The sequence below is a fragment of the Dryobates pubescens genome, chromosome 16 (assembly GCF_014839835.1).
Source record: "Dryobates pubescens isolate bDryPub1 chromosome 16, bDryPub1.pri, whole genome shotgun sequence".
In the NCBI taxonomy this organism is placed as follows: Eukaryota; Metazoa; Chordata; class Aves; order Piciformes; family Picidae; genus Dryobates; species Dryobates pubescens.
In genome coordinates, this window is record NC_071627.1 from 3191349 (window position 1) to 3218084 (window position 26736).

Consider the following 26736-nt stretch of genomic DNA (forward strand, 5'->3'; position numbering starts at 1 on the left):
AAAAACCTCTACTTAGTAATAATGGGACAAAGCTACAACTATTTTTGATGTGTAGTAATGGCAGCTAAATGTTTTGTGTGGAGATTAGTAATGTGCATTTTACCCACAACTCAAACAGTGCTTCCAAACTCTTGATTTCCATTGAGGTATATGCAGCTACTTTTTATCTCCCTTTTTCTTTCATTTTTTACTTATTCTTAATTAAAGGAAGTGAAAAACAGAACAAGCAAATAAGGTAAAAGAATCAATGAAATGGTGAGTTGAGTTAAAGTATAGACATGCACTGAAGGACTCACTGAGGGATAAACAAAACCTAAGTTGGACTCTGCCTTATTATGCAATGGTACATGGCCATGTACAACGAACAAAAGGACAGGGCCAGATTCTGTAAGAGGTTTTAAAATAAAAATGAAATAAATAACAAAAATAATAATCTCCCAGAACAAACATGTGGATTATCTAGAAAGATAGAACTTGACCTCATGGGACAGGAACAATTCCTTCTACAGAAGGAAATACTGACTGCAAGCCCAAAGAGTTCAGATGGAAAACTGATATACTTGGTCTTTTACAAAGCAGAAGACACTCTCTGTTTGCAACTTGAAGTCCTTGTATTTTGCCTTTCTTAAACTGAGAGATTTAACAACAAAATTCATATTCTAAATTCTCGTGTGAAATCTGACTTCTTTTTTTTAATTTGATAATGAGACAAGGTTATTAGCATACAACAAGAATCAATTCTGCTGCACATCCAATAAAAAAAATAACAGCTATGTAAGAGAAAAAAAAAATCTTCATTGTAAAAGAGATCATGATAATTTTGTCTATTTTTATATCATAGAATGGTCTGCGCTGGACCATTAAAGGTCATCAGGTCCAACCCCCTCTGCAGTAAGCAGGGGCATCCTCAACTAGATCAGGTTGCCCAGAGCCCTGTCGAGCTTCACTTTGAATATCTGCAGGGGTGAGGCCCCAACCACCTCCCCAGGCAACCTGTTCCAGTGTTCCACTAGCCTTATGGTAAATAAACTGTTCCTAACACCCAATCTAAATCTTCTCCTCCAGTTTGAAGCCATTGTTGCTCATCCTGTCACTACAGGCCTTTGTAAACAGTCTCTCTCCACCCTTCTTCTAGGCCCCCTTCAGGTACTGGATATCCATTAAGAGGCTTTTGTGGCCTTGTATCTTTGAAAAACATAAAAATTGGAACTGTCTTAGCACTAAAAGCTGCCTTAGCACTGCCCTATGCATACATATGTGACATCACTGGTTGACAATTTAAATGAGAATAAATCTGAGCCAGTAGTTTGTGCTGGTATAAATCTAAATTAAATAGACTACAAACAGGAATGGAGAACAGAGCTGTGAATTTTACAAGGGTGATTATACTTACTCTAATGTTTTTTAAACAGATTGAAATAGGAAATTCAATGAGAAACTCCACACATAAAACAGGCACAGGCTGCTGTGCTCAGACAGTGATTTCAGGCTAAGACTTGGCAAGGTCATCCTGCTCACTGTGAGGAAGGGAAATGCACCTAGCCACTGCTTCAGCTTCATGCCTTCCCCTCAGATCTGCTCTCCTGCTGGCTCCCCAGTGAACAGAAACCACAACAAAGCTGCACTTTAGTAACTGGCCTGGATTCACTGCATGTGCTAATCACCGTAGGCACTTTTCTTTCCACATTATAGTGATTATTTTGGATGCTCTCAGAAGCTGAAATTAATCCATCACAAAATTTTATTTAGGTATTCAATTTGCCTTGGGAGGCATATACTGAGATGATACTCATAGCCATTTCATTTCAGAATGTGACAGTGTATTCAGAGAGGCAGACACAACACCAGAGAAGGCGCAATGACACAAGAAAACACAAGCATGAGGCTTCTATCTAATACAATCATGTTATCCCAGTCACCAAAACCTCTACAACTGCAAAACTATAAAATAACTCCATTCTCCCTTACCTGATGATGGTTCTGCAAAAGATGGGCAACCAACTTGGAAGCAAATTTGAGAGCTATGCTTTGAACTTCAGTGCTGAGAAAACAAGGCAAAGCCATGTAAAAAATCAGCTATTTCTGCAATTATTAAAAAGCTGCCATTATAGAAAAGAACCCCAAATGGTCAGCTCTTAATCATTCCTGACTATTGCCAATGGCTATTTTGCAAGCTAAGCATTCAGAATTTTTACATTACAGATCCTGATACTGGTCAAGTTTCCAGTCAATGTGCAAATGCAGTGTGCTCTTCCTTTCACTTCTCTTGTAATTTATTTTCTACCTGCAGACTTCTCATAGAAAAACACACTTGAAAACTGAAGCCAAGGAAAACAAACCAGACATTATTTTAATTTATAAACACAATCATTTCTTCAAGCTGGTGTTAAGCTCTAGGAGTATCTCTCCTACAGTTGCTAGAAATGTTACTTATACAGAATACACCAATAGCTGGCTCCTGAGCCCCCATGCTGCCTAGCAGCATCTAACGACACGGCGATTGGCACCGTGGCTCCTGACGGACTGGTCTCTCGGTGGTGAATGGCAACACCTGAGCATAAGGTCTACTACTCAGCTATTTACCTCTGACCACACCAGTCAGTGTTATTTTAACACAACTATCTTAATTAATTCCAGAAATAAACATTTCACATCATCATTTAAACTTGAAAAATTAAGTGTAAATCAGCAACAAATGTGCACTGCTATAAACTTCTGTTCTACACTCTCTGTCCTAACTATCCTATTCTACACTCTCTGTCCTAACTATTCTACATTGGTTACACTGCAGTGCAATATATGGCATAACAATCAGCATGGTCTTACTCTTCAAGCCCGAACAAGTTAACCTTGTCCATGCATTCATAGAATCATAGAATCAAGAAGGTTGGAAAAGACCTCAGAGATCATCAAGTCCAACCTATTACCTAACACCTAACACCTCATGACTACTAAACCATGGCACCAAGTGCCACGTCCAATCCTTTTTTGAACACCTCCAGGGACAGTGACTCCACCACCTCTCTGGGCAGCACATTCCAATGGCCAATTCCTCTTTCTGTGAAGAACTTTCTCCTCACCTCAAGCCTAAACTTCCCCTGGCAGAGCTTGAGACTGTGTCCTCTTGTTCTGGTGCTGGTTGCCTGGAAAATTATGAATGGAGGGACACTGCTTCTAATTCAATACAAACTACAAACTGGATCCAAATTTTCAGTGCCTTCTCTCTTACTTTACAGTCCAACTAAGGAGTGCAAACCCTAAGGACTAGGGTTAACCATTTCTGCCAATCCAACAAGTGAAATCAGATCTGTCACTCTTTCTACAGACAGTCTGCAGATAAACCAGGATAGGCTAGGTGGCAGATTCACAGTGTGTGTATGCTTGGATCATCAACTCTATGTGTTAAGGTGTTTCCCAGTGACCATTCAGGAACAGCTATGCTCACTGGCTATCATCTGACAGTCAGAGTAACTGTGCTTCAGGAACTGTATTACTGGACATTTAGAAGGTGCCTACCAGTATGATTTGTGAGCCTTTTTAATAATTCACATCCATGTCTAACTTCTCTGAAAAATTCTCATCAGGTGCTCACTTTATTCAAATAAGCCACACTCACTTCCATGAAACAGATTTTTTAAATCTTCAGAGAGCCCCAAAAAAGAATAAATTAAGGCCTCAGCATTAAAATACTTGCATTTAACAAACTCGAAATGAGCATGATAGGCCATACCTGTTGGAGGCATCTACAACGTTTAAACTCCAGTTTAAGAGCTTGTTTGGATTCATTTTTGTAGAGCATTCCGTCTTTGAAAGCACATTTCTGAGATCTGTGTTATAAAGAACTTCCAGCACCTGCACATACAGTTCACAAAAAAAAGAATTCACAAACAATGTCAACATGAATGCATATATTTGAGATCAGTAAAACAATGACATGAACACTACTCTAAAAAAGAAACAGGAAGTCCTTGCTTCTATGCAAGAACATCTGTTAGAGAATGTACACAGCTCCTGTTTAGTGTGAAACATAACAAAACCAACCCCCCACTCATGTACTCTTTAAAAAACATCATGCACATTTGAAAGATATTTTTTAAAAACAAGAATATTATTCAGTGAAAACATGGGCTGCATCAAGAGAAGTGTGGCCAGCAGGTCAAGGGAGGCGATTCTCCCCCTCTACTCAGCTCTGCTGAGACCCCACCTGGAGTACTGCCTCCAGTTCTGGAGCCCCGATTACAAAAGGGATATGGACGTGCTGGAACATGTCCAGAGAAGGGCCACGAGGATGAGCAGAGGGCTGGAGCACCTCTCCTATGAGGACAGACTGAAAGAGTTGGGGCTGGTCAGTCTGGAGAAGAGAAGGCTCCGAGGTGACCTTATTGTGGCCTTCCAGTATCTGAAGGGGGCCTGCAAGAAGGCTGGGGAGGGACTTCTCAGGATATCAGGTAGTGACACGACTCGGGGGAATGGAATGAAGCTGGAGGAGGGAAGATTCAGGCTGCACGTGGAAGAGGAAGTTCTTCACCATGGGAGTGGTGAAGCCCTGGAATGGGTTGTCCAGGGAGGTGGTTAAGGCCCCATCCATGGCGGTGGTTAAGCCCAGGCTGGATGAGGCTCTGGCCAGCCTGATCTAGTGTGGGGTGTCCCTGCCCATGGCAGGGGGTTGGAACAAGATGATCCTTGTGGTCCCTTCCAACCCTGACTGATACTATGATATCACATGTCAATAAAAAGAGCACCCTCCTACCTTGCAAAAACACTGGAGATTGTTTTCCTTCAGAGCCATTGTGAGAAGAGTGCCTTCCAAATCAGTAAGCAGATGCAGTACACCTCCTTCTTCTTCTGCAGCCTGCTTGGAATTTATTTGCTTCAACCAGAGCAGTACTGCTTCCAACGCAAGCAGACGTACCTCATGAAACTCACAGTGAAGCAGCCGATCTATTGACAATGACGGCTGGCCTCTTTGCTTTGCAAAACATGAACCTCTGCTGTGGATGTCAGGACCTGCAGTCACTGACAATACTGATATCGCAAGTTTGGTGATGCTCTGAAGATACTGTATCAGTCCTGGAACTGCAGATGCGTAGGGAATACCAGACACCAGTTCAGAATCTGAAATAATTCTGTTCATGTCTTCCCAAAATCCAAACAATTGCATTCCTGAAATGAGAATAATAATGTGACAAATTGATGAAGACCGTGAAGTGATTCTGAAACTGAGAAACATCTGTTATGCAAAAGTTACCACAAAGTAAATTCAGGCATGAAATGCAGACATAGTTCTCCTCCTTTTCAAACTGATTCTAAACTATACACTTGCTTTCCTAGATATCAGGCATCTTCCTATTTAAAGAAAAGAGAACACAGACTTTTCTGGAAGTTATAAACTGTTCAACCCTAGGAATGAAAGCCCCAAACAACCTAAAAAATTTTACAATACTTGTATGACTGTCATCTGTGCCGAAATGTCAAAGTCCATAAAAAGAAAATAAGAAATATGAAAGCAAATTTAGATTTCTTCAGTATCTTCAAGAAGACAATTCATTGCCATACACCTTTTTTGTTTATGATTATGTACTGAGTACTACTAAAAGCCTGGTCCAAAGGCTGAGGGAGCTGGGGTTGCTTAGCCTGGAGGAGGCTCAGAGGAGACCTTATTACTCTCTGCAACTACCTGAAGAGAGGTTGTAGTCAGGTGGGGGGCTGGTCTCTTCTCCCAGTCAACCACCACCAGAACAAGAGGACACAATCTCAAGGTGTGCCAGGGGAGGTTCACAGTGGATGTTAGGAGAGAGTGATTGCCCATTGGAATGGGCTGCCCGGGGAGGTGGTGGAGTCACCATCATTGGAGGTGTTTAGGAGGAGACTTGATAAGGCTCTCGGTTGCATGGTTTAGTGAATTAGGTGGTGTTGGATGATGGATTGGATGCGATGATCTTGAAGGTCTCTTCCAACCTGGTCTAATTCTATTCTATTCTATTGATGAATTTGACATGAATCTGCAACACAAATATGGATTAATTTTGTTGCCTTTGAAGACATTTCACTAAGCCTTCTATTTACAGATATGTATCTTGCCCTTTCATATTCAAATTATTCCAAAGTCATCTTAATTTGTTTGACATTCACATAGAAATGTGACATGGTTGTACAGTGTCTAGGATGTGAGACAGAAGCATTTTCTGAGTAAATCTGAACAACTTTAAAAGAAATTTGGTATTTGAAAATATTTTCTGACACATTAGCTAACCATTAGCTGTCATTCATGTTTTCACTACAGTTTCTTTTCTGAATGGCTTGATGCAGCCAGGGAAACTTGCAATACCACTGCTAGCCTATGTCACAGCATAATCTTCAGCATACACAGATGGCTTCCATCTGCTAACATGCAAGCTTGTGTATTTTACCTGCTACATTTGATAAAAGCCCTTCACACAGACTGGCATTACTTCCTGGCATCATAGCATAAACCAGCATTAATGCCTATGTCACACGACAAGTATCCAGCTGCCAGAATTCCCTAATTTCCGAACTGTCTGGCTGCCTTGGAGAGGGATTAGGCCTTTGTTTAAGTTATTACACAGCCTGACTCCATAGACACCAGTTTAACAACAGCAATGATCCCAGTCAGTTGAAAGGAAAAGTTTAAAGTTCAAGTACCTCGGTTTGAGAAGAGAACCAGCTTCAGTTTTAGAGTCCTGAACCCTCTCATCTTCCTGCATGCTTCCCTCCTCAGCTGCATTTCAGCAGAAGTGCTTTTATTTCCTATCGCTGTTGCTTTACAGTGAGGTATAGCTACTGTTATGTGCAAGCAGTAACATGAAAACCAACAGGATGGAAGGGTCAAAGCCCTAGGGCCAGGCAAGGAAGAGCAGTATTAGGTGGGGGAAAAAAGGGACAAACATTAAGGCAAAAGGGGAAGGCTGTCTCTCATTTTGATGGTGTCAACACTGCCAACTTTGCTCCAGCCTGCATTCCAACATCAGAGAGAACAGTGATTCTTATGTCGATTCCAGAAGCTGGTCATGAACCGAGTTTCTAATCCTGTTCAGTGAACCTTCACTTGAATTTTGCAAGGCCAGCATAACTTTACTGTGTCTTCATCTCTGAAGAGGTAAAATTATTTTCATATAAAAACAGGGCAGAGGTATTCACTCCTAGACCCACTCATTTGCAGAGAGTGTGATACAAGAGTCTTCTGCCACAGATCCTTTTTCTGTACATATTGGATATTTTGGAAGCCTTCTGGATGACTTCTGTTTTTCTCATGTAATTGTGCAAGACTGGACATCATGGCTCATCTATTTTACAGAAAGTCTCTTTAAAAAGAGATGTCTCAACAGCAAGGCTGTCAGCAAAGTAAGTCTGTCTGAATATGTGCGTAGTCTCAGCACACCATAAAGAAACTCCTACTTCATACATCTTGTGCTCCGTATGCTCTTCCCATCCCCCCCAAATATGTAGAGAAGGCAAAGAAAGCCCCTGAATTATTACAATGAAGTGGAACTATTCCTGCTTTCAACTTCATCACTAAGAAATCCTTCCTGGCTTTCATGTACATGTTTTCTCTTCTTCTTAAGTAAACTCTCTTCTTTGGCTTACATTAAAATACCCAACTAAAGCAAAAAAACCCCACTGGTTCCTAAAGTAAATGTCTGTGTCTGTTGTTAAGATACAGTAAAGACATACTTTTATTTACAAACAAGAATCACTGTACAGCTTGAACAACCAGCTGCTGTGAGAAGGAAGAACCATTTTTCAGTGACTAGACAAGGATCCTTGAAAACAGCAATCAGGTCCAGGATGCTAACAGATACAAAATGGCCCCCACAGAACTAAGTGCATTTTTTTGTTTGTTTGTTTTTCCCTCAAGGATTGCTTCACTTGTGGGACAGGAAGGCTCTCTTCTAGGAAGGGACACATCGTACACAACAGTTTGGTTTTCCTGAACACAGTGCATTAATATCCCAGAGTCTTCCTCAATCCCTTTATGTCCATTACATTGAGATATACATACAACCTCTATGTCACATCATCTCGGTTTTAGGCTCATTTTCTTTTAATCCTATTTGTAATCTAATTATGTTTACAATAAGTTATATAAAGTTAAATGGTATTTCATCATCTGAAAATAAAGAGGACAGGAGAGGAGCAGAATGGAATCAGAAGACCTGATAAATATCTAGCTATAAGCTCTCATTAAAGTTTAGCCAGCTCAAAAACCTTTCTTCTGCAGGCTTTCCTATGCTCCTCCCTGCATTGGCAGACTGGCAGTATCACAGAATCACTGAATATGGGATATCACTATATTGTAGTCCATTCTCGGAGTAAGTAGCTACAAACAGGAAGGACAGAAAAATTTCTATGCTCAGGGATTAACAAACTGTCAGATGATAGATAGCTCAGCTGATCTTTCGTTTCAGAGATTCTACAGTATGTTCCACAATGACAGAAGTTAAAATCATCTGAGTTCCTTTCATATATTAAAACCTAAACTTGTTTCATTACCTTGCCAGCTGATGGACAGGACTGATTATGTATTTCCATTGGATTTAGGTAATTCTATAGTGGATGTCTAGTCTAGTGCCAATTGGACAACTTTCTGCATCATCAAAAGTGAGTGGCTTTTTTTCCTGTATTTGTGATTATGATACATCTAAGTATTTGCACACTTCTAGATAAATACTGAGATCACATTCTGTATGCAGCCCTTCAAGCATTCATCTCCTCTACTGTCTTCCTACTCAAGGCTTCAGAAAAGAAAAAAAAATAATAAAATTGAAAGAGGGGATAAATTATTACCAACTTCCTTACTGACACTGCAAAGTCAGACAAAACATTACAAGAGCAGCAATGAAATGCTGCTGTGTCTGCAGCACGATGTTATGGGAAGAGGGGCCAAGCATCAAAAATCACAGTATTTATTATCGTTCGCCAAGACTTGCAAGAAGCTGCAATTATTTATGGACTAAGATTAAAATCCTTTGCACAAAGTATCATCTATCCAAGGGTCTCTGAAGAGATCACATAAATAGAGAAAAGGATGAAAGGTTGTCCCGGTTTAAGGTGGGACAGATCCTCTATTGCCCCGAGAGGGACAAAAGAATGGCACTCACACCAATGGATTGGATAGTGATGGAAAGTTTAAATGGAGAAGCAATTGGTGTTTAACAGAAACTACAAAGCATAGTGGCAAAGATATCCCAAAGCATACAGAGTCCCTTACACCACACCCAAAGGCCCCCCAACACTTCCCTTCTCCCCACCTGAGAGTATACCCAAAACCCCCAGGGCTCTTTCTTCCCTTCCACCCCAGCTAGGCTAGTCTCAGGCTGGCCAGGTCTGAGACTGCTCCCACCACCTCCTCCTCCTGGCATTAGGTTTAGCCAGGCCTAAGAGGCCTGAAATACTCCCCCACCATTACCCAATAAGGAGCATCTCCCATGGGTGCAGAGAGAGAAGAAAGAGGAAGACAATGACTTTGCAGGTGAATGTATAGGGCACAGGATTTATGAGTAGAAACAGGCTGTTTCCTGTGTCCACCTTACTAGGTTGGACACTCAGGACACTGGAGATGTAACTTATGTGGCATTAACAGGAGGCACCCAGCCTCAACTGCCACAAAGATAATCAGTATCAAGAAGGTATTTTCCCAGGCAGATATTAAGGAAAAGTAATTTCTTTTGCATTTTCACTTTTTATTAAAAGTGGGTAAAGCAAAGTCAGTGGTAAATGGAAAAAAACCAAACCAAACCAACCAACCAAAACAAAACAAAAAAACAAAACAAAAACCCACAAAGACAATGGAAAAGCACAACTATGATAGCTAGTGTTGATGATCAGGAGAAGGGGATGTTTTAAGCAGGATGTTTTCTTTTAAACACATCTGCAACATCTTTGACGTAAGAAATTAAGCATCAGTACTTACAATACAATTAAAAACTATAAACATGAGTGATTAACAGAATACAGAGATAATAAATTGCTAATGACAGAAGCATCCCATTGCAATTTGTCAGTATAATGGAAAGCTTTCAAAAGAAATCAAAGGAGAAAATATAACTAATTTGATCCGGACACAGAGACTGCTGTTTCGCTTATACCTTCTTTTTGGCACAGCACTGCATTTTCCACTCCTTTTGAATGCACATAAAACCATAAAGCCCATGGAGACAGTGCAAGTCAGCCAGTAGCACATACTAGAATCTGAAGAGAACCTGAACCAAGCTCTCCTAAGTACAAGCAGTCTGTCTTCACAGGGGAGCAGAATTTTAACTGCTAACACTAACAAACGCTATCAACTTCAGTCTCTGCTAGCGTCACTTCTTTAACATCTTTCCATACTCCCTGTTTGACACAGCATTCAGCAATATGCTTCACCACCCTCCTCCTTTCACTGTGTCTCCATGATCTTTCTGAAAACACTTTTACTTTCCTCCTCCCACATCTGGGCCCTGAGTTCTGCCTCCAACATTTCCTTAACAGCCTGCTGGTAGTGCACACTTCCACTTGCTTTTTCACAACACTTGTTCCTTTCAGCCTCAGTCCATTTGTTTTGTCCTCCTATCTTGCACTCACTTCTGTTCCTCTTTGGGGCCACTTAACACACACAGCACATCACTCATTTGATCTGCCTCTGGCATTTTACTGTCCTATGCAATTCTCAGTCACTCCTTGTCTCCTGGACATGCAGCAATCCCATTCTCAACCTCTTCATTCTCCTCCTGTCTGCAATGCATTAGAATATTAGTTGCCAGAATTTTTACTCATTTAATGTCAGCAGGCAGAGGCCATTTAGATGAGTCTATAAATACGTTCTAAATTTTTAGATTCCTTGAGCCAAAATCACAACATTGTCCAAGTGCCACAGCCCATACCCTGGCACACAAAGTTTGTATCATTTCTGACATCACAAATATTGCTTTCAGTCTGTTCAGATGGAATTTACGTGTAAGCTAATTATATCAAATAGACAAAACATGCATTAACAAGCAGCCAGCATTTCTGTTCAAGTTACTGCTCAGCCACAGTTTTTAGGGATCTAAGTAAAGTATGGAATGGAATGGAATGGAATGGAATGGAATGGAATGGAACGGAATGGAATTAGACCAGGTTGGAAAAGACCTCCGAGATCATTGAGTCCAACCTATCACCCACCACCATCTAATCAACTAAACCAGTCTCCTCTTAAACACCTCCAGTGATGGTGACCCCACCGCCTCCCTGGGCAGCACATTCCCATGGCCAATCTCTCTTTCTGTGAAGAACTTCTTCCTAACATCCAGCCTAAACCTTCCCTGGTGCACCTTGAGACTGTGTCCTATTTTCTGGTGCTGGTTGCCTGGGAGAAGAGACCAACCCCCACCTGGCTACAACCTCCCTTCAGGGAGTTAAAAGCTGAAGGGCAGCTAAAATAGTCAATCTAGTTATTCCTGTCCACTTCTTACCATTTAAATATAATCAGTATTTAAGTTCACCTGCAGAAAAATGACCTTAAAGATCATCTGGTTCCAATCCCACCCTGCCATGGGCATGGACACCTTCCACTAGACCAGGTTTTTAAGGCCCCTTCCAGCCTGGCCTTGAACACTTCCAAGGAGGGGGCTTCCACAACATGTTTCAGTATCTCATCTTCCTAATATCTAGTCTAAATCTACCAGCCTAAAGCCATTACCTCTTGTCCTATCATTACAAGGACTTGCAATTACATCAGTAATTACAAGTCCACGAAAACAGTTACTGTGGAGATAATATATCAGAGGTCTGCAAGAACTAATTCACTAGATATTATCAATAAGTAGTAATATTGACAATAGACATTAGCTCATTAAATAATCCTAGATCTGGTAAGAACTTTTGGTTGCTCTCAATAAAGGCAACAGTATTGTTATTTATAGATGTTAAGGGTTTTTTTTTTTTTTTAAAGGCTTACTTCATTTTTTTTTCTGAGTTCCAACTGCAACCGATGACTGAAAAAAAAATAATGTTCTAAATTTACATGGTCCTGGCACTATGCATTGCCTCTGCACAGCAGAAGATCCTAAGGCACATCAGGAGCTGGTAGAATGATCTAGGTTTTGCCTGTTAACTCAAGGAAAGAAAACTGTGTTTTTCCAGCGACATGAATCAGGAAACACTTCCATATAAACCAGCAAATCAGAATAACTATGGGGGGTTTGTTTTGTTTTAAGATAAATAATCATGATTTGGCCAGCAATAAATTTTTAGCTGGACAAGATGCTTTTGGTATTCATTACTCCCAGCCTTCCTTATCCAACATTTTAAATTGTTTTGAGTTTGTGAAGTAAATTCCCTGAGGGCTGTCCTGCACTTTAAGAGACAGATTTTATTAATTGAAGACAACAAATCACTTACAGAAAATAATTGTAATGTAGGAAAGGCCTAGGCAGGGCTGTACTCTGAAAATCTCTTTGTAATTGTAGCCCCTTTAGACAGGCATAATCAATTAGAAGTGGTCTGATTTTAACCAGTTGCAGGCTCATTACATTGCATTTCCCATTTCTATTGATGAAAATCAGTTTCAGCCTGTGGCCTGGAACTCATATACAGCACTTCCTGGGGCCTCTTAGATAAACACATCAAGAAGCAGTTTTGTTTGGATTTGTCCTTCACCCTTTATTCATCAAAACAACTTTACAAATCAAGATTTAAACAGGGAAAAACTGGCCCACAACCAGATACACATATAATGAGCAAGAGGTTTACTCTCAGAAAAGTATAACATTTCAGTTAATTATTATTCCTTGCAGAACATTTAAAAATGAATGTTTTGAGTCTCACTTTTAACTGCTAAGTTTAGTCTTTCTCTCACTATGTCATGGGACACTCAGTTTCATATTTCTCCTTCTGCCTGTAATACATAAAATTGTCCCTAATGTATCTTCAAGTTTTCAAAACCACATTCCCAGTCTGAGTTTCTACTCTCTGTAGATATTGCCTCCAATGTACAATTTTAAATCCTACACAGGAATGAAGCTTTCAGGCAAGATGATACTAATGAGCTACCTCTGAGCAGAGAAAGTCTGCAAAAATAATTACTTTCCTGCTGCAGAAATTGTACCTTATAGCACACAGGATTGGAACAGTTCACATGAGGTTTGAAAAATAAATGAACCCACTGGTTAGTAATCCTGCAACAGTGTGATGCAGTCCCTCAAGCTCAAAGGGATATTCAGAAGTCAGGGGCACTGGGCGGGGGGGCATTGGGAAGAGGGTAGTTTCCTCGTGTGAAGAGGTTAATAAAAGCCTTTGCAAATGTGCAGCAATCCTTTAAAAGACCAGAAAACCCCAAACAAAAAAACCAACAACCCTACAACACCACAAACAAGCAAACAAAAAACCAAACCAAAAAACCGCACACCTGAAGATAACTGAAAAAGGAAAGGGACTGATAAAGCAGATGTAATGATCACTAAATTAGTAAATGTGAAGTCCTCAGCTGGAACACTGTTCCTTCATAAAAGAAAATACAAAGACATTGTTGAAGGGTGAGGGATGAGAATAATCAGATGCAGAGAAAAAAAACTCCATATGAAGAGAACACAGAAAGACAGGGATGATTCACAGGATCACAGGATATTAGGGGTTGGAAAGGATCTCCAAAGGTCATCAAGTCCAAACCCCCTGCCAGCGCAGGACCATAGAATGTAGCACATACCACACAGGAACACATCCAGATGGGGTTTGAAAGTCTCCGGAGGAGACTCCACAGGCTCCCTGGGCAGCTTGTTCCAGTGCTCTGTGAGCCTCACAGTGAAGATGTTCCTCCTCATGTTGAGGTGGAACCTCCTGTGCTGTAGTTTATATCCATTACCCCTTGGCCTATCACAGAGTGCAACTGAGGAAGAGCCTGTCCCCTCCCTCCTGACACCCAGCCCTCAGATATTTATAAACATTTATCAAATCCCCCCTCAGTCTTCTCAGACTAAGGAGACCCAGGTCTCTCAGCCTCTCCTCACAAGGCATGTGCTCCAGTCCCTTAATCATCCTGGTAGCCCTTCACCGAATTTCTCTAGCAGATCCTTGTCGTTCTTGAACTGGGGAGCCCTAAACTGGATGCAATATTCCAAGTGAGGTCTCACCAGGGCAGAGTAGAAGGGCAGGAGAACCTCCCTTGATCTGCTGGACACACTCCTCTTAAAGCACCCCAGGATAATGCACCCCAGGAGCCCACTGGCCTTCTTGGCCACAAGGGCACATTGCTGACTCATGGATGACTTGTTATCCACTACAACTCCCAGGTCCTTCTTCACAGGGTTGCTCTCTAGGAGATTGCCTCCCAGCCTGTATTGGTTCAGTTTATTATCCCTTCCCAGGTGCAGGACTCTGCACTTATCCTCGTTGAACATCATTAGGTTCCTCTTTGCCCAGCTCTCCAGGCTGTCCAAGTTTCACTGCATGGCCACACAGCATTCAGCTCTATCAGCCAAGCCTCCCATTTTGGTATGGTCAGGAAACTTGCTGAGCAGACACTCTGTCCCCTCATCAATGTCACTGACAAAGATGTTTAACAGAACTGGTCCCAGCACTGATCCCTAGGGGACTCCACTAGTCACAGCTCTCCAGCTGGACTCCAGTTCCACCACTCTTTGGACTCTAGTGTGTAACCAGTTCCTAATCCAGCTCATTGTCTGTTCTTCTATCCCACACTTCCTAACCTTGCTCACAAGGATGTTATAGGAGAGTGTCAAAAGCCTTACTAAGGTCAAGGTAGACTACATCCACTGCTCTCCCTGCATCTCCCCATTCATTATCAGCTTAGTCAAGCATGATTTCCCCTTGGTAAATCCATGCTGACTGCTCCTGACCATCTTCTCTTCCAAGTGCCTAGAAATGTCCTCCAGAATGAGCTGCTCCATCATTTTCCCAGGGGTGGAGGTGAGGCTGTCTGGTCTGTAGTTTCCTGGAACCTCTTTCTTGCCCTTTTTGGAGACTGGAGTTGACATTGGCTTTCCTCCACTCCTCAGGCACCTCATCTGCCTGCCATGACTTTGCAAAAATGATGGAGAATGGCAGAGCAACATCATCAAGCAGCTCTCTCAGCACTCTTGGGTGCATCTCATCAGGGCCTATGGACTTGTGAATAGTCAGTTTATGTAACTAATCCCCAACCCAGTCTTCACTGACTAGTGGAGAGTCCTCCCTCTTCCAGGCTTCTCATTCATCCAGGGTCTGGAGTTCATAGGGGAGTTCAGTCTTAGTAAAGACTGAAGCACAGAAGGCATTCAGCTGCTCTGCCTTCCCTGCATCCTCAGTTCTCAGGGCTGCCTCCTCGTTCAGCAGTGGGCCCACACCTTCCCTATTCTTCATATTCCTACTGATGTATTTGAAGCAGCCCTTCTTGTTCTCTTTAACATCCTTTGCCAATTTTAGTTCCAAGAGGGCTTTGGCCTTCCTTGTTGCTTTTCTGCATGCCCTGGCAACTTCTCTATAGTTCTCCCAAGTGACAAGTCCATACTTCCATGAGCTGTATGTTTCTTTCTTCCATGAGATTTCCTTCAGAAGCTCCTTGCTCATCCATGCAGGTCTCCTGGCACATCAACCCCATTTTTTACTCAATGGAACACACCTATCTTGGGCTTGGAGGAAGTGTTCTTTAAAAACTGACCTGGGTTATTGGGCTCCTTTACACTCAAGAGTCTTAGCCCATGGGATCCCTGCAAGTATATCTCTGAGGAGCACAAAGTTAGCCCTGTGGAAGTCCAGGGTTCTACTTACTGCCCTGCTTTTACCCTGTACAATACTAAGCTCCATCACATCATGATCACTGTCACCAAGACTGTTCCTGACCTTAATGTCCCAAATCAGTCCTTCTCTATTAGTTAACACAAGCTCCAGCAGTGTGCCTCTCCTTGTTGGCTCCTCCACTCCCTGCATCAAGAAGTTATCACTGACACACTGCAAGAGCCTTTTGGACTGGCTGTGCCTGGCTGTGTGGGCTTTCCAGCAATTATCAGGGTGATTGAAGTCACCCATGAGTACCAAGGAGTGTGTTCTAGAGGCTATGTCCAGCTAACTGTAGCCTCATCAGCATCTTCTACTTGATTTGGTGGTCTATAGTAGACACCCACCACAGTTTCACCTCCCTTTCCACATCCCTTAATTCTTACCCAGAAACTTTCCACCTGTTCTACCTCCCCTCCCACCCCCAGGCAGAACTTGACATATTCCAGTTGCTCTCACATGTAGAGAGCAACACCACCACCTCATCATCTTGTTGGTCTGTCTTTCCTGAAGAGTACATAGCCATCCATGTCAGCACTCCAGCCATGGGAGCTGTCCCACCATGTTTCAGTGATTCCAATTATATCATAGTTATGCAGCCTAATGCAGTCTCCAACTCCTCCTGCTTACTCCCCATGCTCTGTGCACTGCTATATAAGCATTTCAGAGAGGGCGTTAATCCATTCGTTTTCACTCCTGCCTCTGACCACTCCTGGCCACCTCCTCGACCACCAACCTACCAGTGAGCCCTGCATATGCTGATGTCTCCTTGTTGGCTCTTGCATCTTCCCTAACACATGGCTCATTATCCCCTATCTCCCCTGAAGTAGCAGTGGAGTTGGCACACCACCTCTCAAGCATCCCAGGTTTGTTTCCAGCAAGCCTGGTTTTTCCCCTTCCCCCCCACCTAATCTAGTTTAAAGCTTCATACTACAAAGGATACAAACAGACACAGAGGATCATAGTTAACAGAAGTGTAATAATTAAGGATCTATCTCTAATGAAGAAGTTCTCAAATTAAAATAAGGGTGAGGAACCCAACTATGGTTGAAGGGGGCTTTGAAAGCTGGTTTTTATTTTGTAGATGTGATACATAGCTACAATTTTAAATACATGGCCAAGGATAATCACTAGGCCCAATGGCATATCAGGATTTAAGAAAGTTTACTTCGTATAAATAACAAAAATAAGTAAATATATCTTGTAACATAAGAATTATTGATAACAAACATAGTTTACTTAAACGTTAAAGAGCAGGGAAAAAAGGTATCCCTAGAGAAATGCTGTATTTACACTATTGCAATAGGGGGAGTGCATTATTTCCTGTAAAGCATGCAGCCCTTTCAAGACACAAACACTGGAATCCATGAGAGAGGAATGACTGCAGTGAATGCAAGAGTTCAGACACATCTCCTACAGTCCCTAATAAACTTATCTTCTTCTGCTACACTGGAATTCACCTCTCCCACATTTTCTGTATGCCTGTGCTTCTATCATAAGGGCTAGATCCTTCATTTCATAGGTTTATCAATTCATTTTTCTGACAACTGTTGCTATTTCAACTGTCCATTCACAAGAAATCACACAAATAGCAATTACAGAATGAAAATGTAACTACTTCTACCAAATGTCTAAGCAAAAACATAGGAAAGAGAATTAGTTTTAAAATTAAAAGCAGCCCAAACAAGACTATCTGAAATAAAAGATCTATTCTTTAATTGCCTTCCTGGGCTGCCAAGGTAATTTATTACTCACTTGTTCATAAGAAATGAACAAAAGAAGTGCACAAGGAAGTTAGCTACAGCTGACTGAAGGTTGCCTCTGCACAGTCACACTTGAAAGGGTATCCCTTCCTTCCGTATCTTTGTTTTGCTTATTGTTTACAAAGTGTTGCAAAGCAACATTCTGCACCACTAAAACCCCCTATAGTTCTGACTGCTCTTTCAAAAGCCTGACAGTGATAAAAAAAAAAATCAACAGAAGTCGAAGAAATATAAAGAATCTCTCAGAATTCCTTATACAACTTCTAGAGAAGAAAACACAGTTTCTCTGAAATGCTTTCAGGTGTCCCCTGAGGGAACCTCTCTGTGGTTTTCAAGAAAAGTGAAAATAGCAATATTCTGGGCTTTGGATTTTGTTTATATTTACAACTTTGGATGAGAAAACCAATATGAAACACTAGAAGGATAAGGCTTTGTTGTTACACAATTCTAGGATTAGGAATACTAGAAGATTATAGCTTCAAGCTTTGACATGGAGCTGTATCTCATTCTTCTCATAAACAATCCCCCAGAATAGCTCTACCCAAGGCAGCATAAAGGGTTTTTTTATAAAGAGCAGCTAAAGGACTCCAGCATTCAACAAATGCCATGACTACAAGTAATGTATTATTGTTTCTCTAGATTCAACACAGCTCAGAAATTTCATCACAGATATTCCATCCATTTTACAGAAAGTATGGTGAACTTACCTTGCTTTTGAAACTTTCCCAGATGAGTACACAGCATCACAAGGACATCAAGGTAGGCAGCTCTGGTCACCAAACATGGATTTGGCCTGGAAAAATCAAATTACTAAAGATTATATCATTGTAACACCCATGCCCAGAAACAGCAGTGAAACAAACCAGCATGGTGTCTATTTTACTTTATTAGTGGAGATCAACTACTGATCTTCTGATTAGACTACGTATACAAAACAATTAGGCCAGGTTGTCTAAGCTTCAGTCCCTAGTCCAGTCTGAACGACAGTTTCTCTAACAGGATGGCAATACCTTTCCTCCATCCCTTTTGCCAAATGGCAGTTTACACATTTCAATAGTATTGGCTGACTTAGCTTGCCCTGGCGACTGGCATGTCTTTGTTTGGTTTATCAATCATCTGTGTAACTAACTGCAAAAACAAAAAATCAGTCTTCAGGTTGTATTATTGCAGTTCAAAGAAGACAACACTCCCTTTGCAAGGTACATCTTTTAATGGCCATAGCTCTCTCACTGTTCTGCTGAAGATCACAGAAGCATGTATGTTTTAAAAATTACTTTATTACTTTCCTCTGGACAAGAAGAGTAGGGATTTTGGGTGTAGAATGCTACTTTCTGCCCTAACTCTTCAAGTTCCAAACCATAGCCATTTTCTCTATGTTATTACCAGGTAACATCTTATTTTTTCTTCGTATTATTATCAGGGTACATTTCAGGCAGGAAAGCTTTTCTTACAATATAATTTAATATGTGAACAAACAGGAAATCCAGCTCAAAACACAGAACTTATTCTAATGAGTCCACTGGGAATTGCACAGAAACAATAACTTCCAGAATCAAGCAGCACAAGCTTAAAGTATGACTAATTCCATTCAGTATATCACTTTTATTTTATCTGGCACTTTCTTTGTGGGCTTATCTTGACATTTGAAATGGTTTCAACAATTTTTTAATTAAAAGTGTTCCAAGAAACACTCTTGACTCGGTACCGTCTTTAAAATTCAAGAACAAGTCCATTTCAAATCAGATTATGTGATCACAACATAAAAATGACAAGTCTAAGGCAGCTGCATAGAAATCTGGCAGCTGCATTTGCCCACGATCCTGTTAAGAGACAACTTGTACCAGAAACACTGCTCACACCTTCAGTAATCAACTCCATAATAAGCCTAAATTACTTACGTACTGGTTTATGGCCTACAATATCAGGCCATAACACACAGTACTACATGCAACCAAGCTCTAGCTTTGTATAAACAGAAGCTTTTCAGACACTTTCTCATGAACTAATACAGAACCTCCTAAAACTTCTCTACGCTTGCTGCATACCACATGCCTTAAAATACAAGAGCCTGCAAAGGAGATGCCTGCCAATAAGAAATGATACCATAAGAAGCCAAAACAGTTTTAAGATGACCTATTTTTGATGGGCTGTATCAGGAAGACTAAACTTTATTCTGCATTAAGTGAACTTCTCTTCTGTGCCTCAGAAAGCCACTTGTTACCCAAGTTGTTCTTCACAAATCTGTGTGAAAACACCACTAAGAAATACTCGAAGGCTCAGGAGTTCAACCCACGAGAGTCATCAGTCAAAGGCTTTGCTGTCTACAACTACCTGAAGGGAGGTTGGGCTCTTCTCCCAGGCAACCAGCACCAGAACAAGAGGACACAGTCTCAATCTGCACCAGGGGAGGTTTAGACTGGATATTAGGAAGAAGTTCTTCACAGAGAGATTGGCCATTGGAATGTGCTGCCCAGGGAGGTGGTGGAGTCACCATCACTGGAGGTGTTTAAGAAGAGACTGGATGGGGTGCTTGGTGCCATGGTTTAGTTGATTAGGTGGTGTTTGGTGATAGGTTGGACTTGATGATCTCGAAGGTCTTTTCCAACCTGGTTAATTCTATTCTGTAAGAAAAAGAAACTGAGAGACCTCTCACAAGTATTAATAAAATGGATGAAAGCCTCCATGACCAATTTCAGTTAAAAGGTGGAATACGATGGGCCTATTGCACTTCAGCCTAGCTGAAAAATGGAAGACTCATTAGTCAGTTACTTCACCTGAAGGAAAATTTCCAAAGTACAAACTGTGCCTTAAGAAAAATATGGCTGATGAAACCTTTACTGAAAAGGTGACAACCACAAAACTGACATGTTTTCTTATTCTGGTCCAGCTTTTAAGTATTCACCACTTATTTTGAGTATGCACACATGCATGTTTTGATTCTGAAATGAAGCTTTTCTAGCATAAAACAGGCCAAATGTTTGTTCTTGGCTGGCTCCATTGTTCTGGTGATGCTAGTGAATTATCAGCTGTATGTTGCAGATGGACACAACAGGAAATTCACTTTTCCAAAACCAAGAAATTGTAGTGGTGTTCAGACTCTAGCAGAAAGCTCAGTCTTGAAGACAATTGAACTGTGATTTGTCTAACAGACCTGACAGCCAAAACCCACATGCTGAACATCTCAAATGATGCACTGCACAGTATTTAAGGTGACCTGTTCGTGCACAGCTTCAGCAATGCGTGGGAAGAGTACAAGATATTTATTAACATAGATTCTCAAATAAAGTGGTGTTCTGATAAACAAGGTTTGAGGAACTCTGTCTCCAAACATTAGTCACAGCAGTAGCAAGGGTGGGAGCCGCAGGCATCTGGAACAGCATTCCTTTTTTTGTCCAAATCCCCAAATTAGTTCATTTTCCTTCCAACCTGGATATTAATGGAAACAAATACATCATATACTCAGTCCAAATGATAAACTGTATGTGACTCCTAGCAGGATAGAGCTAGAGATGGCTAGTGCTCTCATATCTAAGGGTATGTCCACACAGAAATATAAAATGGCTCTCGAAACAGTATTCGTACTTCTACACACAGGAACTAAGAGCAGGCTAGTGATGTCATCACTGAGATCCATACCAAAGTCAAGTTTTTTCTACCTCAGCAGACGTAGGTTGGTGTGTCAACAGCCTATCTCTGGAGTCAAACAACTGGTACCAAAGACTCCACCCCACCTACTGTATCCAGATACTTTAAAGCACAGTTTTCAGAAGTTAACACTGTTTCCTTCCCATTGGATACAGTGTTTATAGCCAGTCCACTCCAGGAACCTTACTGCTCTTAGTATCTCATCCCACAGTTTCTAGCACACCCTCCTCATGCTGTACTTGGACCTTTACTTTCATGTGGAAATAAAAACCGGCTCACAGATGATCACTGAGTTAAACTGTGCCAACAGCCAATACTGCAGAATACTTCAACACATCTAACTGAAGAGAGGTCAAAGGGTATCTGCCCCAAGTAACATGTACAGAATAAGCACCATCACAGTCTTGCTGGGCAGAGGGGAAAAAGACACCTGCAACCTGTAGAGGACAGGTAGTTGGAAAAGAAAACTGCTCAGAAAGAACAATGCCCAGAAGAAACACGTAACTAATTTAATTAAGGAGAACAAACACTGACAGGAGGAGCTGTTGTGTCCCTACTAGATCATTATGAAGCTCCACAGAAGATATAAGGTGACTGAAAAGAATACAAGTCGAAAAGGTTGAGGGACTGAAGGTTTTAAAGGGTCTACATGTACTTTTTTTTTCAACTGTCCAGAGCTCCAGCCTAAAAGTATCTTCAGCATGGGGGTTGGAAACACTTTTTATGAAGAAGTTTTATTTTAGGTAGGTGTGGCTGAACAGTAGCCAAACCTGGAAACACAGGTGCCAGTTCCCCATTTTTACACATTAAGACTGATTTCTCAATTAGATCCTGAAAAGTCGTAGAGCCATAGAAGAGAAGCTTGGAAGGGACATCAAGTATCATCTAGTTCAACCTTTCAGGGTAAGAATATAATTTAAGTAAGATGGCCCAGCACTCTGTCAAGCTGGGCCTTGAAACTGTAGGGGAATCCATCACCTCCCTTTTTATTCCAGTGTCTAACACTTTGAATGGTGAAAAAGAATTTTTCTGACATCCAGTTCAATTCTCCCCAGCAGCAACTTGTGCTCATTACTCATGGTCTTTGCCATGAGACTCTGTAAACAGGGAGTCTCCCTTCTTGTGATAACTGCCCTTTATGTACTTGTACATGGTTATGAGGTCTCCCTTAAGTCTTCTCAAGACTGAACAAATCCAGTTCTCTCAGCCTTCCTTCATATGACAGGTTTTCCAGTCCTCTGATCATTCTTGTAGTCCTTTTGTGGACCCTTTCCTGCATATCCACATCCTTCCTGTATAGTGGGGACCAAAACTGTACACAGAATTTACATAGAATTACATAGAATAGACCAGGTTGGAAGAGACTTTCAAGATCATTGTGTTCCACCCATCAACCAATCCAACCCACCTAAACAACTAACCCATGGCACCAAGCACCCCAGCAAGTCTCCTCCTGAACACCTTCAATGATAGCAACTCCACCACCTCCCCAGGCAGCCCATTCCAATGGGCAATCACTCTCTCTGTATAGAACTTCTTTCTAACATCCAGCCTAAACCTCCCCTGGCACAGCCTGAGACTGTGTCCTCTTGTTCTGGTGCTGGCTGCCTGGGAGAAGAGACCAACCTCCGCCTGTCTACAACCTCTCTTCAGGTAGTTGTAGAGAGTAATAAGGTCACCTCTGAGTCTCCTCTTCTCCAGGCTAAGCAACCCCAGCTCCCTCAGCCTCTCCTCATAGGCCTTGTGTTCCACACCCCTCACCAACTTTGTTGCTCTCCTCTGGACTCGTTCCAGCAAGTCAACCTCCTTCCTAAACTGAGGGGCCCAGAACTGGACACAGGACTCGAGGTGTGGCCTAACCAGTGTAGTGTACAGGGGCAGAATGACCTCCCTGCTCCTGCTGGCCACACTGTTCCTGATGCAGGCCAGGATGCCATTGGCCCTCCTGGCTGCCTGGGCACACTGCAGCCTCATGTTCAGCCTACCATCAACCAGCACCCCCAGGTCCCTTTCCACCTGACTGCTCTCCAGCCACTCTGACCCCAGCCTGTAGCTCTGCATGGGGTTGCTGTGGCCAATGTGCAGAACCTGGCACTTGGATGTGTTCAATCTCCTGCCCTTGGCCTCTGCCCATCTGTCCAGCCTGTCGAGGTCTCTCTGCAGAGCCTCTCTACCCTCCAGCACATCAACTCCTGCCCCCAGCTTGATGTCATCTGCAAATTTACTGATGATGGACTCAATCCCCTCATCCAGATCATCAATAAAGATGTTAAAGAGCATGGGGCCCAGCACTGATCCCTGGGGCACACCACTGGTGACTGGCTGCCAGCTGGATGTGGCACCATTCACCACCACTCTCTGGGCTCGGCCCTCCAGCCAGTTCCTAACCCATTGCAGTGTGCTCCCATCCAAGCCATGGGCTGACAGCTTGGCCAGGAGTTTGCTATGGGGGATGGTGTCAAAGGCCTTGCTGAAGTCCAGGCAGACTACATCCACAGCCTGCCCCACATCCACCAGGCAGGTCACCTGATCAGGTTGGTCAGGCAGGACCTACCCTTCCTAAACCCATGCTGGCTGGGCCTGATCCCTTGGCCATCCTCTAAGTGCTGTGTGATTGCACTCAGGATGACCTGTTCCACAATCTTGCCTGGCACTGAGGTCAGGCTGACAGGCCTGGAATTCCCTGGCTCATCCAACTGGCCCTTCTTGTGGATGGGTACCACGTTGGCCAGCTTCCAGTCTTCTGGGTCCTCTCCAGTGAGCCAGGACTGCTGAAAAATGATGGAGAGAGGCTTGGCCAGCACATCTGCCAGCTCTCTCAGCATCCTAGGATGGATCCCATCTGGTCCCATGGACTTGTGGGGATCCAAGCGGCTGAGGAGAGCTCCAATCTCCTGCTCATGGAACATAGGGAAACTATGCTGCTCCCTGATTCCTTCTGCCAGCTCTGCAGGCCAGCTGTCTGGAAGACATTCTGTCCTGCTAGAAAAAATTGAGGCAAAGAAGGTGTTAAGTAACTCTGCCTTCTCCTCATCCTTTGTTACAACATTTCCCTCCATGTCAACCAAGGAGTGGAGGTTGTCCCTACCCTTCCTCTTGCTATTAATGTATTTATAGAAGGACTTTTTGTTGTCCTTCACAGCAGAGGCCAGTTTAAGCTCCAAATGTGCTTTTGCCTCCCTAATTTTCTTCCTACAAGACCTAGCAACATCCTTAAACATTCCATGGGTTGCCTCACCTTTCTTCCAAAGGTGATACACCCTCTTTTTTTCCCTTAGTTCTATTAAAAGTTCATTACCCATCCAGGCTGGCCGTCTGCCGCAGCGGCTCATCTTCTGGCACATTGCACAGCCTGTTCCTGCGCCTTCAACAATTCTTCCTTGAAGCAGGTCCAGCCCTCCTGGATCCCTTTATTTTTAAGGGCTTTTTCCCAAGGAACCCTCTGAATTAGTTCCTTGAGCAACCAGAAGTCTGCCCTCTGGAACTCCAGAGTGGAGGTCTTCTTGTTGCCCCTCTTAGTTTGACCAAATACTGAAAATTCAATTATCTCATGGTCGCTGGCCCCTAAACAGCCTCCGACCTCCACATCACCCACCAGCCCTTCCCTGTTGCTGAAGAGGAGGTCAAGCATAGCCTTGCCCCTGGTAGGCTCTCGGAGTACCTGGGATAAGAAGCTGTCCTCCATGCGCTCTAAGAACCTCCAAGACTGTCTCCTCTCTGCTGTGTTGAGATCCCAGCAGATGTCAGGCAGGTTGAACAAGGCATGAGAACAAGGTCAGGTGATCTTGAGACAGCCTTAAGCTGCCTATAGAATGCTTCATCGACATCTTCTTCCTGGTTGGGTGGTCTATAACAGACTCCAGCCAGGATGTCTGCCCTGCTGGTCTTCCCTCTAAGTCTTACCCACAAGCACTCAACCTGATGATCCCTAATCTCCATCTCAATGGCATCTAGTGCCTCCCTGATGTACAGGGCCACCCCCTCCACCCCTTCTTCCTTGCCTGTCTCTCCTGAAGAGCCTGTAGCCCTCAATTGCAGCTCTCCAGTCACGTGAGTCGTCCCACCATGTCTCTGTGACAGCAACTACATCATAACTTTCCTGCTGCAGCAAGGCTTCCAGCTCCTCTTGTTTGCTACCCATGCTTTGTGCATTAGTATACATGCACTGCAGCTGGGTACTCCAGGTGCAGCCTGACCAGCACTGAGTAGAGTGGGAGAATGACATCTTTATCCCTGTTTCTTGTACTCTGTCCCAGATTGCACCCATCCTTCATAGGGGCTGAAAAGAAACCAGCCCCCAGGTGGACAAAAGAAACCTGATCCAGGTGGGCAGAGAGAGATTGGGGTTTTCCCCCTCTCACAAGAAGGGGTCCTATGGGTCAAAGGTCTATTCTACTCCCCCTTCCTGTCCAGGAAAGCCCATTTAAGAGGGCCAGTTCTCTTGGATCACTGTCCTTTCCCCGTGCCTCGCCTGCTCAACAAGTCCTTGCTGCTCCTGTTTCCTGCAGCTACGATGTGGCGTGGCCTACCTCTGTGCTGCATCCAGACTACCTCTGAAGCACTGCATCCCCTTACATCAAGGGAATCCAGTTCCAGCTGGGCCTGGGTTTGTATATTTTTCTATTTACCCTTTTCATCATATCTTTGTAACCTTACCTGTTACTCAAATGCTATATATATTTTGTTTAAAAATTGCCTTCTACACTGATTCCAGACCATTTCTTTCATGATTTTTACCTCTTCTTTCTCCTGCTTAATTTACTTTTACCCTACCAGGAAAATGCAAGAGGGGGAGAAAAATCTAAATCTCTTCTTGTTTGGGCTTTTGGACTCTAAACCATCACTGTCCACTCATGTTGAGCCTTTTGTCCACCAAGACCCTCAGGTCCCTCTCCACAGTGCTACTCTCAAGCCAGGCAGCTTCCAACCTGAGCTGCACTCCTGAGTTATGTGTTCCCTACATTTGGCTTCATTAAACTTAACACAGTTCTGTCTTGGGTTTACAGGGATGTGGTACAAAAGCATACACAATACACAAACCCAACTAAGCCAACATCATCCAACACCTTTCCCCCACAAATGCTGCAGGCCAAAAAACCTCGAAGAGTCACCCCTACGCCCCCCTCCATTCCCTCCTACCCAGGCCTGAATAACACAGTAAAAATCAGCTTGCCAGATCAAGGCCCTGATCCCCCACACAACAGAGAGAAGGGAACCCACACCAGGAAGGGAGCAGGGAGAAGGAAAGGCAGAAACTACAATTGTGCACCGTTATATATGGGAGTAGATGCAGAATTATGGGAATGGAATAATAAAAGATTACACTTTCCAGTCCATCCCTGGACCTCACCACCTGGTACTTGGGAGGACTTTCAACTCCATGGTTTAAGACATCCCATAACAATTTCCTTCTTGCCCACTTGACCATCCTGTCAAGATCTTCCTGGAGGGTAGCTCACCCTTGTGGGGTGTCAACTTCCCCACTCATTTTTGTGTCCTCAGCAAACTTTATCAGGGTGCTCTGAATTCCAGTATCTAAATCATTAATGAAGATAATCATTAATGAAGTCTTCCAAACCCA

The 26736-nt window shown here is 42.8% G+C and overlaps 1 protein-coding gene across 1 annotated transcript in view; it reads right to left on the reverse strand.

Annotated features, from left to right (window-relative positions):
- LOC104296786 (thyroid adenoma-associated protein homolog) overlaps positions 1-5134 on the reverse strand; it is a 39449-nt gene extending 34315 nt beyond the window's left edge. Inside the window, exons 1-3 of the mRNA XM_054168624.1 lie at positions 4913-5134; positions 3731-3852; positions 1969-2041 (exon numbers count right to left, since the gene is read on the reverse strand). Of these exons, the coding sequence (XP_054024599.1) occupies positions 1969-2041; positions 3731-3852; positions 4913-5134 (417 nt within the window). The remainder of the gene's footprint in view (positions 1-1968; positions 2042-3730; positions 3853-4912) is intronic.
- Between the last annotated feature and the right edge of the window lie 21602 nt (positions 5135-26736).